Here is a 14074-nt window from a genome sequence, read left to right on the forward strand (position 1 = left end):
TTTTCACTATATTTCGCCCGCGTAGATTTTGCCAAATGAAGGAAAACGTAGGGACTTTTTTCAATCTTGGAAAATAACTTTTTATTGCGCAAAGGTGCAAAGCTTACTCGCCAGTCAGCTGCACTTTCTTCGTGCTCGGTTTGGAATGAATGGATTAGTTTATCTGAATACTTTAGTGAGGAAGAGAAAAAACAACTAACCAACAAGTCTCCATCAGAATTTTGGAACATGTTATCGGTTACCGAGAACTTTCAAGGCAAGTTATTTTTTGAAAACATTTCCACTCTCGCGAAAATAGTGCTAACATTGCCACATTCTAACGCGGAAACTGAAAGAATATTTTCAATGTTACCTAAGTGATACAAAAACAAAAAAGAGAAATAAAATGGGACCAGAATTGTTAAAGACTTCAGGAAATACAGCATCACCAACCAACATCTATCTCTTCACAGCAGCAGCATGTATGACTTCAAATAACAGTAAATGACTCAACGTTATTCAATAGGGGTGTGCGGGATCCCGAAAAGTCGGGACCGGGATCGGGAAAAGAAAATTCCCTTCCCGATCCCGACTTCGGGAAATGACTTCCCGACTTTTCGGGATCCCAAGCAGTCGGGAAATACCGAATGGTCACTTTAAAAAGTCGTTAATTCTCGACGTTTTCTTCATTGTAAGTTTCTGGAACTTATCATAAATTGTAAGTTTTTATTCTAGAAATGCAAAAACAATCACTTAAAGTGAAAATGACGTGTAGAATTCGAGATTTCCTGAGCTTCGGGAAATTTCGAAAATTTCCCGACTTGGTCGGGAAATTGAAAATTTTTCCCGTTGCGAATGTCGGGATTTAAAAAAAATTCCCGTCCCGACCCAAAACATTTTGTCCCGCACACCCCTATTATTCATTAAGGCAAAAATTTACAATACCGGACCCTTCTGTAATTTCTATGCTACGTCTTATACTCACGAAATAATTAGTCGTGATGATTTATCTCAAGTTAACATGTTGGGGTGAGGTGAAAAAATTGTTCATTAACGTGTAGAAGTTGTAAAATAAGCATTTCAATTCTCGCAATGATTCTCCGTATACAAGTATGGTAGCCATATTTGTTGATATGAACAATTGACGTTCGCAATTAGTTACGCTGTCTACAGCGTTGCCACACTGTTGATTTCATACTTGGAGAGCATGGATCGTGTAAGAATGGCGGAAGAGAACAGTAAAAAAGTTGTTAATGTTGTACAGATTTTTAGGTGGAGTGTGCAGGAGGATTTCGTGGGGTAATTAATAAACTTGTGGATTTCGGTATATTGCCTAAAGAAGGGGATTACATGTGACAGTGACAATCACGATGTAGAAGAACATGTGGAATGTGGACTGATTTGATTTCAGGTAAGCTTGGCAACAGTGCATCGATCGTAAAATTGCAGGATACGAAAATGGTGTCTTCGATGATGAATACGATTTTTTTATCGGTTCGTAATCACAATTAGCGCAAAACCATTCACGGATAGCCCCACTGACCATTCTCGGTAAGGTTAGGTTAAGTTAGGTTAGGCAAGGCAAACATAATTAAAATTTGGGGTCGAAAAACCAAGCACGGGTAGCCCCACAAGCCATTGACGGATAACCCCACGAACCATTCACGGTAAGGTTAGGTTAGGTTAGGATAGGATAGGATAGGCAAACATAGTTCAAATTTGGGGTCGTAGCAATATCAGGAATGTATATTTCATTTTTTAAGTATTGGAAACACAAAATCTTCCGGTAAGTAATGAGCAATCGTGCCGATCACGGTCCACTCAAATTCACTTATTTTGCTATTTCTACAGGTGACCCACAAATTTTAACTTCAAATTCGTGATTAGGAGGCCTCAATTAGTGAGTATGCGAAATATTACAAAAATCGGGGAGGGGTCCTGTATTGTAAATTCGCTCCTTCATTAATTGTGGAGCACCGAGCAGAAAGATTTGGTAAGTAAATGTGTATATTTTCTCTTCTGTTTTGCATGCTAATGAGGTGTTGTTTTTTTAGACGCTTTACTTGGCGTAGGGACATTTGGTCAGTTGTAGGGAGATTTTTACTATGTCTGTAGGGACATTGCCGGAAAATGGTTAGCAACACTGTCGGCTACCAGACGTCGTGAGTGTAACGTACCCTCATGCTCACTTCTGTTTGCGTTTATCAGTACGCGTCTTTTTTATACTGTGTTATTGAGTTGGTGTGCTAGTGCTTTATTGTGTGTTAATTGTTATTCATTCATTAGTTATTCCGCTAAACAAATATAGTCTTGAACATCGAGTTTTTATGTACGATAATTACGTGAAAACGAACTCTTGCAGAAAAGTGGTCAGGCAATTACGACAGACAGGATCTCTTGAACCTAAGAAACGTGTTGTATTGCTGTTGAAGGAGGTCATTTTCAATATATCTTATAACACACCAGGTTAGTGATCACTATTATTAATTTTAAATATCATTTTACGGTTTCGGTTCGCTTTATGCGCCGGGATGCTGTCTTCCCTTTCTGTCAACTGACGATAAAGTAGCAATGTCTAATCTAAGATTAGATGTCAGAAATAAGGTGCCAGAAATATTTGTATTTGGGAGGACACCTTTTCCAGCATCCTTGCGACAAGGTACGTGCTTATTCAATTGTAATTGTAACTGTAATTGTGAAAAGTGGAAACATTACAAAACAAGCTGTTTCTGTTACGGACTTCCTCTAACGCAATTTGCCGGGACCTGTTGCATGAAGGCGGCGCCGACCGGCCGACACGATGGCGGTGAACGACTGAAATAACCTCCCTGTAGATGTCGACAACAAACAACAAACCTCTAAAAATATAGTGGCCACAGATCACACTGAGGAATATGCACCTTCGACCATCTGAAACTGCACATCGACTGTACTGCAACAACCTAACCAACTCCAACAATCAATCTCATGAAGCAAAACTCCTACAATAATTATTTTGTGCAAAGAGAAATGTGAAGACTTGATATTTCAATGCATCATCTTTCCATTCAAATGATACATTCTGACTAACTCACCACTAAGGACTAGCCACAGAATAGGCAACCCTAAGCTATTAACTACATGAAAAAGAATTTACTAAACACTGCCTTAGTATAAGAAATTTTCATAAGAAAATTTACGAAGAATTCACAGACTAGAGTTAAGACACAGTTGTTGCTACTAGTTACTATTGCTTTCTTATACATTATTATTATATATTTCTGTACTGGATAACTGTATTGATTTGGTTTCAAATTGCCTCAATGTGACTATTCAGTTCTTTCCTGGTCTTGACTACCATGTTTCACATCACATCGTAAGACACACAGTATCGACGTAACGTTATATATTTTCTCAATTTGAGAATGTTATTTGTATTGACACCGTACGCAATTTTAATGCTTTAGACATACATTTACGTGGTGGTTTTTCTTGAATTTTATAGAAAAAAATAAACTTTTAATCAATTTAGTGTACATGTCATGATTATTCTACTTTTTCCATTGTTAACTGTAACAATGAGGGTTTAAAAACTGATAAAGTTTTTTCTCTCATTTGACATGGTTGCATCAGGGTTTGAACCAGAAACTCCGGAATCATGACAGCTTTGAAATCTGCTCGAGTCCCATTCATCCACATGTTTTTGACAGTGTTTTCAATTTGTTTGTGGATTCTAATACGAAGGAAGAAAATCTATCACATATAGACCAGAGTATCAACCACTATATCAGTCTTCAGACTTCTAGAGCTGGAGAAGTCATAGGTGCCAACTCAGTGCAGAACAAAGTGGTTATTCCATTATACCTCCACACATTCAATTGTGAAGTATCAAAAAAATGGGGGGGGAGGGAAACATGAGCCGATATCAACGTATTGGTATCAAAAAGTATCAGTTAGGATTCATTTACCGATACCAGCTGAGCTGATACTTTTCTGGAGTCCGGATGTCCCAAAAATGCTTTATGTAACATTTTCACACAGTCTAAATATCATGGAAATTATGCAAAATACATAATTCTTATTATTTTTAAAACAGCACGGTGGAGAAAAACATAATCTCACATATGACTATTTTAAAGAAAAACTCTGGTAGATTACTATGGTATAGTTCCAATGAAGAACTTGTATGTTGAAATTTATAAATATTCTGAACTACTTGGAATTGTTACCAAGTACTGGTGTTGGTATTGATGGGAATTGGAAGAATACCAACATTGGTATTGGTATAGAAACAACTCTAAAAAATCTGAAAGGTTCTTTATGTTGCAGAGGTATCGAAACTTCTTGTAAAACAAATACTAATCCATATCTGGAATTATTTCAAAGTTCACAGTCAGATGGAAAGCGCACCTTTTCGGACATAATTCTCCATGACTACATTATCATCATGGAACTAGGTACTGTGCACAGAAAGATGTCACTATGAATGGACTAGAAATTCACAGACTAAGAAGCACAATCACTAATTTTCCCTAACATGATATGACTGCATTTGAGATTGTCGACATGATATATTGATGAGCAATGTAGGAGAATAAAAAATAAATAAATAAGATGAGATCATATTACACAAAGAAAGAGCTTGTAAAATGTGATGTGGTGAGTAATTTCCTTTAATAGACTTTTAAATTATTGCATCAGTAACCACAAAGAACACAGTTCAAAAGCCATTAATTAAAAATGCAAGTCTCTTCAATAAGCTCTTTTTTCTCTACACTTGAGATCATTTTCTTTGGCACTTCGCACGCTACATTCAACTAAGTTGATTCAGGAAGCTCTTAATTGAACTTTCAGCCTTATGAAATTGATATACAAAGATCTTTGACACCATTTGTAATAAATAGATCAGGGAAAAGATAAATACTAATACATATTTGTAAAAATGAGAATTATGCACTTCACTTTTAAAAAACTGCAATCCATGTATAAATAAAAAAATGCAATGAGTGACACAGAAGAATCACAAAAAACACTGTAAGATCAGTGAAAGTATTAATTCCTGGAATTATAGCAACACAAATATGGAATGTGATAGAAAAATACAAGGTTGAGCAAACAATGTAATTGTTACAAGCATGTTCTGACTTTTTAAAATTAAAAAAATATGTGCTCCATCGTACATTTTTTTTGCAAATGCAATCTGTTTCCAATAATTTTCTACATTATGAAGTTTCTTATAGAACGACAGCAATATAATTAACAGAAAAATCTCCTCCTATACTTTATTTAACATAAGATAAATAATGTATTTAAAGAACAACCACACACATATAAAAGAAAAACATTCAATGACCGACAGCCCTAATGGAGTGATTACAGCTTGCCCTGAACCTGAACGATTTTTGATGAAGACAAAGAAACTTTATATCAGTGTTTGCCAGGCAATAAAGTGTCTTGCACCTTGTAGTTATGCCCACTCCAACATTTCAAAAACAGAACAACCAATGAACATTTAGAATCCAAGGTGGATCAATTACAAGCCTCTCCACACCTAATTAATCCAACCAATGAGAACTCTGTAACCCAGCAGACCAATGACACACCTGCCAGGAAAGCTTCAATTCCTACTTCAATTGATAATTTCGCAAAGAACATAGTGAATAGAGTTTGCATACCATCAAGTGATAATGTTGTTTATGAAAGTCTATTGGAAAAACAAAATCTCAAATTATATTTGTATATCTCACAGACACATGAAGAGGATGGATGCAGAAAGACTACCAGTAAGAGCTTACAATGCACAAGGAGTGGGAATAAGGCCAAGGGAGAGACCAAGATGTTGGTGGAAAGAGCAGATAGTGGAGAGTAATATGAGAAGAGGATAAGATTGGAACACCATGGGAGAAAGAGGAGTGGTGGAAGAGCAGAAGAAAATGGAGAGGCTTGACTTCTGAGCCGACCCAGCCAGAGGCAAGAAATGTTGAAGGAGGATGATGGCAGAATCTTGTCCATGAATAAAGAATTTCTAATTCTAATCATCAAGTGTTTAAAGCATGAATGTGGGTTTACATCAGGTTGCAAGTATACGAGGGGCATTCAATAAGTTCATGCCCTGACCCACTTTGATTCTGCCTTATTTTAAAGCCAAAAATAGAGTTTGCAAAAAGATACATTTGTCATTCCTCAAAGTCAACAAAAGCAGGAGTGCAAGAACATAGTTTTTTGTCAATCACAACAAATCAAGAGAACAACACAACTTCCCATGATCCTTCTGTGTCACTCTATTGTTTCATTATGCAGCAATTCATTGAGATTAAATTTTTTTACCTGCAAGCAGACATATTTACTCATTATAAAGACAATACCACGCGGTAACAAACACCATCAGAAAATCTCAGTCTCAATGCTATGGAGACCCATTAACAAAGAGCTTTGATGGCATCTTAAAAATGGTTGTCAACAGCAAGTAGACTTTCATTGAAGTGTAGAACAACTAGCCTGTTTATAAATCCATTATAATGAGCTACATTTTAATAATAAAATTGTGAAAAAACATTATAAAGTCATATTAACAATACTATTAACATTAATATTTCATTTTATCCTATTATTAAAAATGCGTAGCATATTACACAACATCCTACCATGAAGTTGAATAGTAACAAATACTCCTAAGGTGGAAGTAATATCTTAAAAAAATAAGGAGAGTAATAATTTTTCTAATACTGGTATTATCAAGTACGTTAAGGAACTTAAAAACATACTTTGACTAGAATATCAGGAATTCTTCACAGAAATGATAATATGTCATAGCCCAAGAATGCATAAGAAGTTTAGATGCAATGGAAAGTTTCAATGATTTCAGTGAATATAAAAGTTTTATGTATATATATTTCCATTATATAGTCATTTGGCACTCTGCATAAAAATAACTGTGATTCATCAACCCTCAATCCATTCAACACGCACAATTATCAGACTTAGGAGTTGTACGAGTCAAACTGACGACTGCTTAGGCACATAAGCCTTGGAACTTCGGGGAATATCCGCCTCTTGATCCACTAGGCTACTGACGTCCTGTGATGAGTCATCACATATTTCTTGCTTCTCTTCTGATTTTTTAATTATTTGACCGTTTTTAACTTCTAATTCCACGGCTACTCTATGACGTTTTCTTTTTAGCGTCCCATTAGGTCCTAGCTCTATCGTAGACGTATCTATAGATGATTCGTCACATTGACTAGGTGGGCTCTTTAGTGTTCGTCCTGGGCTAACAGTAATTTTAACATGATTGCCTTCAAATTCTTCCATGGCTTCAGAACTCACTTGATCCAGTATTTCCATACACTCCAGCAAGGAATTCTGGGAATCGTGCAGGGTATTATTCTCATCCGTGGAGCTTCCGTCGTTCACTGGGATTATTTCTCCACTTGTCGGATCCACGATGACCTTGTGTGCTTCTTCCGGTCGTATTTCCATGTAAAATGTTTCTATGTGACTCATGCCACTTACGGCCCCCTCGAAAAATGAGGTGGGCGGTGACGGCCAATCGTCATCCGATCCAGGACGATCCAGTGCATGCGCATACGTATGACTCGGACCGGCTACATCGCACGAGATTTCCGTAATTCTCTGCATCTGATCAGAGGGATCAGAGGAGAGGCTCTGCTGCTGATCAGACTGATTGGGATCGCTACTTGATAGGTCGCTTGGAGAGTCATCTGGTCGCTCATCCGACAGAATCGATGGTGACGAGGGTTTAGAATCAGAATGCTCTTGCTCGGAGGTAGTGCTTCTTTCACTGATGCGAGACAATGTGCGTGCTGGAAATCCATACCCGATTTCGGTGGGATGATATGCATACCCTGGTCCAGGATACCCAAAAATATCGTCATTGAAACCATTGTCATCTTTGTGATTCGAGTTGCTGGAAGTCTCTTCTTCATCAGCTAATTCTCCCTTTACATGGAAGTCTTCAAGCATACCATCTTCTAAGCTCGAGCTTCCGCTGCTGTCTTGAAGAAGCAGAGGATGTGCTCTTGTCCGCACTAGTGGCTCGTTGCCCTCAGCAGTATCGGCTTTTCTCTCAGCTTCCTGCAATGATGCACTGTCAACATAATCGTCATCCAAGGCTGCTGCTGTTTCATCTTGTTCGTTCACATCTCCGCTCACAGCTTCCAGTTCCTCTTTAACTAACCTACTATCTTCATTTACTTGATTCTCCGATCCATCAACTTTGTCCTCGTTTCCCTCTGCAATGCCTTTAAGGCAAGCGACTTCCACTGCTTCATGGAAACTGTCAAGGTCATCAATGTCTTCCATCTCAGCACGATGGACCTTAGTTTCGTCAATGCTTAAGCTATCTTCTATGATGTGATCACCATCCTTATCAATGTACTCGAACTCATCATCATCATCATCATCATCATTTTCTTCATCCTCCTCTTCATCCATTTTGCTTTCTTCCAGACCGTCCGTCTCTGTCTGAACTTTTTCATCACGTTGCTCGACAACATTGTCGATAACGGTGTCCATACTCTCCACTGTGTGGTCAACAACATTGTCGACAACGGTGTCCATACTCTCCACTGTGTGGTCGACAACAGTGTCCATACTCTGCACTGTGTGGTCATCGACAACAGTGTCCATACTCTGCACTGTGTGGTCGTCGACAACAGTGTCCAAACTCTCCACTGTGTGGTCGTCGACAACAGTGTCCAAACTCTCCACTGTGTGGTCAACATTGTCGATAACAGTGTCCATACTCTCCACTGTGTGGTCGACAACACTGTCGATAATGGTGTCCATACTCTCCACTGTGTGGTCGACAACACTGTCGATAATGGTGTCCATACTCTCCACCGTGTGATCGACAACATTGTTGATAATGGTGTCCATACTCTCCACTGTGTGATCGACAACATTGTCGATAACTGTGTCCATACTCTCCACTGTGCGCTCGCTCTCGGTTGCACTGTCCGTCTTCACCAACTCCGCTGCTTTTTCTTTGGCAGCATTTTTCTCATCTGCTTTGATGGGATCTTCCATATCTGTCTCTTGGTGTTCTCCCTCTTCGACAGAAGACTTGCTGCTTGAAGTGCCATCATTGTCAACAGTATCATCCTTGCTTGAGAAGGCATGTGCAGGAGGTAACTGGTGCACCGATACAACATCCAGAGACTTTGTGCGAGCAGCCGGAGCATGCGTTTGAGTACTAATAGACTCTGTGCAAGGCTGACTTGGGGTTGCCGTATCCAAGTTAAGACGACCGCGAGCGAAAAGTATTGGCGACTGCTCTCTCTTTCGAGGACATTCTACATGTACGTTAACCCTGGCAGGTCTTGGAGGAGAGTATACTTTCGAAGGACTACCCTCTTGGGGGCTCTCCTCTCCCTGTTTGACATCTACACTACTTTCTGCGATTGTTTTCTTAGGGCTTTCGGACTCCTGAGTAGCTTCTTCAATGCATGGCTCTGAAACGGCAGACACGGGATTGCAAGACTGAGGATAGACTTTACGTGGACTAGATTCAGGAGATTGTTTGAAAGTGCTAAAACTACACGGAGGCCTCAAAACAGGTTCCTCAAAACTAGTATTACTTAATTGGGCAGAACCACATAAATGTCGTTTATGTAAAATATACGTGATGTCTAAATTACCCTCGTTATCTAAATCACCCCCTCCTTTCTCTCCCCCTGTTGTTGGTGTTAAGTCGATAGATTTTTGGTGAGTAAGGATTCTATGTTTGCGGCTCGAAAGGGTGTGGGGTTGAGGATCGCTTTTTGCCCTTTCGACGGGAGTGTGTGTTTGTGCCTGTAAACTCTTTAAAACCCCTTCACTAGTACCGAACCCCTCCATTTCGAACATATCAGGACTGTGCTCATCTACATTGGCCAAATCAGCAGGCAAAAGGTCACCAGAATCTAAACTACAGGACCTTGTTCCTGCCCCACGGGCATGGGGACTCTGGTTGCAACTCCCTTCCCTCTCAAGCAAGTCATAGGAATCATGGGAAATGTCATCATGAGACAAGATGTCTTCCTGAGATCCTCCCGCCACGTCACTCTCGCTGGCAGTCGAAAGGTTAGATGTACCAGGATAACTACTAGAGTATATTTTAGTATTGGCAGCAGAGGTGGAGCATTTCTCAGGCCTTGAACAAGAGGAGTGATGGTGGAAACAGGGCACTGAAGGCTGTCTATAGTTATAATTGTCAATCACAGTGTCATTTTCGTTGCGGGATGACGTGCTACTACTCAAGTCAACTGAGCTCCCAAATTCACTCGGGAGATTTTTGCAACTTGCACTTCTTGGCCTCTCACGTTTTGGGACCGAGCTATAGGAAGAAGGGATCGAACCCTGACCTGTTGGGTATTGGTGCTGCCCTCTCACTGGGCTCTGAGAATATTCGTCGTCCGTGACTGGCTGGTAGAGGTGCTGGGGGCTCGAAGTAACAGATGTGCCTGGCGATAAAGTGTCCTGGCGTGACATCGTCAAGGATGGTGTACCTAGGTCCCGTGTGTCGAAGTCGTGAATGTCTGCAGTCTCTGTCTGCGCTGGGGACCCTGGTGACTGTGGGTCCTCCATCGAGACAACTGTCATTGACCCGCATGACAGGGAGGCTGGTGTGCCCACTGAAATGGGAAAAAAAAGTGAAAAATGTTACAACAAATGAAAGCTGTAAAAGAAATATTATTTAAAGACTATTTCTTAAAGTATAGCATGCACCACATGCTAAAGATTATTACCTGATTAATAGTGAAAACACAATGTTCATTGGTCTTGAGTTAATTCATGCTTTCCATGCAGAATTAACTCATATTTTTGACTGGTATACCTAATGCCATGTGTGTTCTTGGCACTCATGCAAGCTCAAAAGTGCAAATTTTTTCACCACATTTGTAATATTGTAGCTAAGCAATATTAACTTCTCTGACAGCTAATGTTGTTATGCTATGAGTTTACTTCCAATATGTATGAAAAGTAAAAAATGCCATTTCTTTTACTACATTTAACAGTTCTTCAGTACAGCAGGTAGTCAAAAAGGTCGATACCAGCAGTTAAACATTGCAACTTACTATATTATTCAACTAGAATTTATTTATAAATATTCATAGATTAAGATAAAAGATAACTCGGTACATATCACAAAATTATTTTCAGTAAGTGTATTCATATGCTAGTAAGTTATTCTTTTGCTGCATTTAATATTATACCTCAGGTTTCAAAAGAATACAACAACAATGATACATTGTAAAATCTTTTCAATGCTTTGCCACCATCTCATTGGCTTTAATAGGTTGGAAAAACAGGTAAGGAACTGATAAGGTATGAATTAAGCTATTTCAATAGGTCAAAGGTTCAATCATTTCTTATAACTAGTCTCCAACTGGCATAATTGCATGTGAAAAAGAGAAGAAAAAAATACTGAAATAATTTTATTTGTAATATAGATGGGACAGATTAATCGGTACTCTATCAGTATCAACCGATATAGGCATATTGGAGTATCGGTAAAATTACTGATAATTTTACCAATTTGATATATCTAAATATATTATAACTTAGTGAAAAATTCTGCCATTTTGTTATAATTTTTATGGATAATCTCCATGCCCTCCTTTTTTTAAAAAAGTAAATGTCTAAATATGCAGCTTATTTTGGTTCAGTTCATTTGGTGTTTTAAGTCCACTTTGTGCACAGTAAGGCTAATTGCGACTAGACCTACAGTTTAAAGTGGGATCCGAACCACTATGTACCTCTATGTGCCTCCACAGAGTATTGAACCTGGGACTCCATGATTACAAGGTGACGACGTTACCACTGCACCATAGGGCAAGCCCACACCAGCTTATTTTGCATTATAGTTATCTGGTAACATATATTTATTAAGGAGGTCAATGGATCATTCAGGTTCTTCAAGGACTATTTGAAATTTTACATCGGATCGGTAGAATATCAGTTATCGGTATTGGTAAATTTTATATCGGTACTTTATCGGTATCGGCCAAAATTTCATATCAGCCCATCCCTAATTTGTAATGAGGCTTTCAGGTCTCTTGTGTTCAAGATCCCACACTAATTCTTTTATAATTTTTCATTTATAGCTTTGCAGATTAAAGTATCATTCTTGCAATATGCACAGATATTCAATGAGAGTGTCAAGTTGAAACATTCATAACCAAACCCAAAACTGTGGAGCTTCAGGCAGCAGGGTACAAGATGCATGAAAGCAGTGAAGCTCTGTTGACAGGTCACTTTCATGGACTTGAAGGTATGTGGGATAGTGTGTTTAAATTTTTTACTGGTGTGTGTGTTGGTTGGTTGATTTGGTGTTCTAATTCCACTTTATGCACAGTAAGGTTAATCGGGACTGGACCTACAGTTTAAACTGGGATCCGAACCACTATGTGCCTTGAACGGGTATCAAACCTGGGACACCTTGATTACAAGGCGACGATGCTACCACTGCACTATCGGGGAGGCCAAGGTGTGTGTGTGTGTGTAGAGCTATCTGAATATTGTTAGTAGGACCCACTGTCTCAAAATGTAGGACACAAATCACATTTATTAGCAAATTATGTGAAAATGACAAACTATCAGCTTAAAAAATTATTTTTAAAAAAATACATTAATACAAAATTCCCAACATTCTCGTCAAGAGCAATGCCATGTGTGTTTGAAGTAGGATGGAATGTCTTTCAGGATAGGAATGTTCAGGCATTCAGGATAGGAAATATTCACCACTTCTACAACAGTGAGGAAGTTTTTGGCATGGGAAATTGTAAAGATTTCTCGACACTGAGAAAAAATCTCAAATTATGTGTGCAATTTTTCCTGAAGTGATAGTTTTCACAATTTCTGGAATGCAACTTTTAATTTCCAACTCTTTAGTATCCAGAAAAGTGGGAAATCATTTCTCAACGTCAGTATTCGAGCAGAAATTTATCTTTCAATATCTAGTACTCCTAGAATAACAATGATCTCCTGGAGCATTGCGTGTCTGTATTCCCATTGAAGCCAGAGCCTTTTCAAGTGAGTGCATTTCAAACGTGCCGTAAAGTAAAAAAAGTAAAAAAAAAGTAAAAAAAAAAGTAAAAAAAAAGTAAAAAAAAAAAGTAAAACGTAACTCGAGAACTAGTTGTCGTACACAGATGAAATTGGTTTTGTTTTCTTTCTTAAAGATGGGGCTTTAAGTGGAAGTAAAATTTGTATATTGTGCTTCCCAATAGTTAGTGTTAAAGGAACAAGAAGGAAATTGGATTTTTTTAAAAATTTGGCAGACACCCCTGTCCCCTTCCCCTCAAAAGACCGAAGTGAACGAATACTGTACATACTGAGGGTATTCCTGTGTCAATGCGGCTTCTTCCGAAAGCAATAGTTTTTTTTTTTTTGCCTGTCCGGCTTATCGGGGTCTGGATTAATGAGGTTTTACTGTATGTAGCGACAGTACATTCCTACAAGCACGCTAAGTTTCATTGAAATCAGACTGATACTTCTTTGGTTAAAAAATAATAACATTATATAAAGCGGCAGTGTTGCCAAATTCCAAACAATGTCTGAAATTTTGCTTCTAGCATCAGCCCTATGGAAGTGGAATGGACCAAATTTGGAGGGAAGCAAGACAAAAGACTACTCTATGAGAATATGTAATGCTTGTGCCGCAACTTTGAAAAAACCCGAAAATGAGGGTTTTCGGAAATTTGGTGTAATTACGGAAAATTTCGAACTTGCTGCTTCCTTGGACCCTTAATTGTTGGATGTTACTTAAAATGTTAGCTTTTTACACATTCTTACATTTAGAATTTAAATTTTTAAAAAATATGCAGTGGTTGAGAAGTTGTAGCCCTTTATCTTGTAGTAACAAAAGGGAAACAAAGGGCTTTTTCAAATGGTGGTTGTTAATAATATTAACAATATTGGAAGATATGTTTTCTTAATTCAAGTTATAATACCGAAAATGTGGAATATTATAATTTCTCTTCAATATGTCCCAGATGCCGGATATCATCTGGTAGCACAAATTGTGTCTCAATACAGAAACTTTACTAGTAGTGTTAACTGGGGTTCAGGTTTTATGATGTCATGTCTTTTTCCTGATCTGTTCTTCCAAGCC

The 14074-nt window shown here is 38.5% G+C and overlaps 1 protein-coding gene across 2 annotated transcripts in view; it reads right to left on the bottom strand.

The window, feature by feature from the left end:
* Cdep (Chondrocyte-derived ezrin-like domain containing protein) overlaps positions 1–14074 on the bottom strand; it is a 239786-nt gene that overhangs the window by 58933 nt on the left and 166779 nt on the right. For both annotated transcript variants that reach the window (XM_083130037.1, XM_083130036.1), the window contains one exon: positions 10323–10592. In XM_083130037.1, coding sequence (XP_082986163.1) covers positions 10323–10592 — 270 coding nt within the window. The remainder of the gene's footprint in view (positions 1–10322; positions 10593–14074) is intronic.

This window comes from Lepisma saccharinum, chromosome 10 (genome assembly GCF_977018435.1).
Source record: "Lepisma saccharinum chromosome 10, izLepSacc3.1, whole genome shotgun sequence".
NCBI lineage: Eukaryota > Metazoa > Arthropoda > Insecta > Zygentoma > Lepismatidae > Lepisma > Lepisma saccharinum.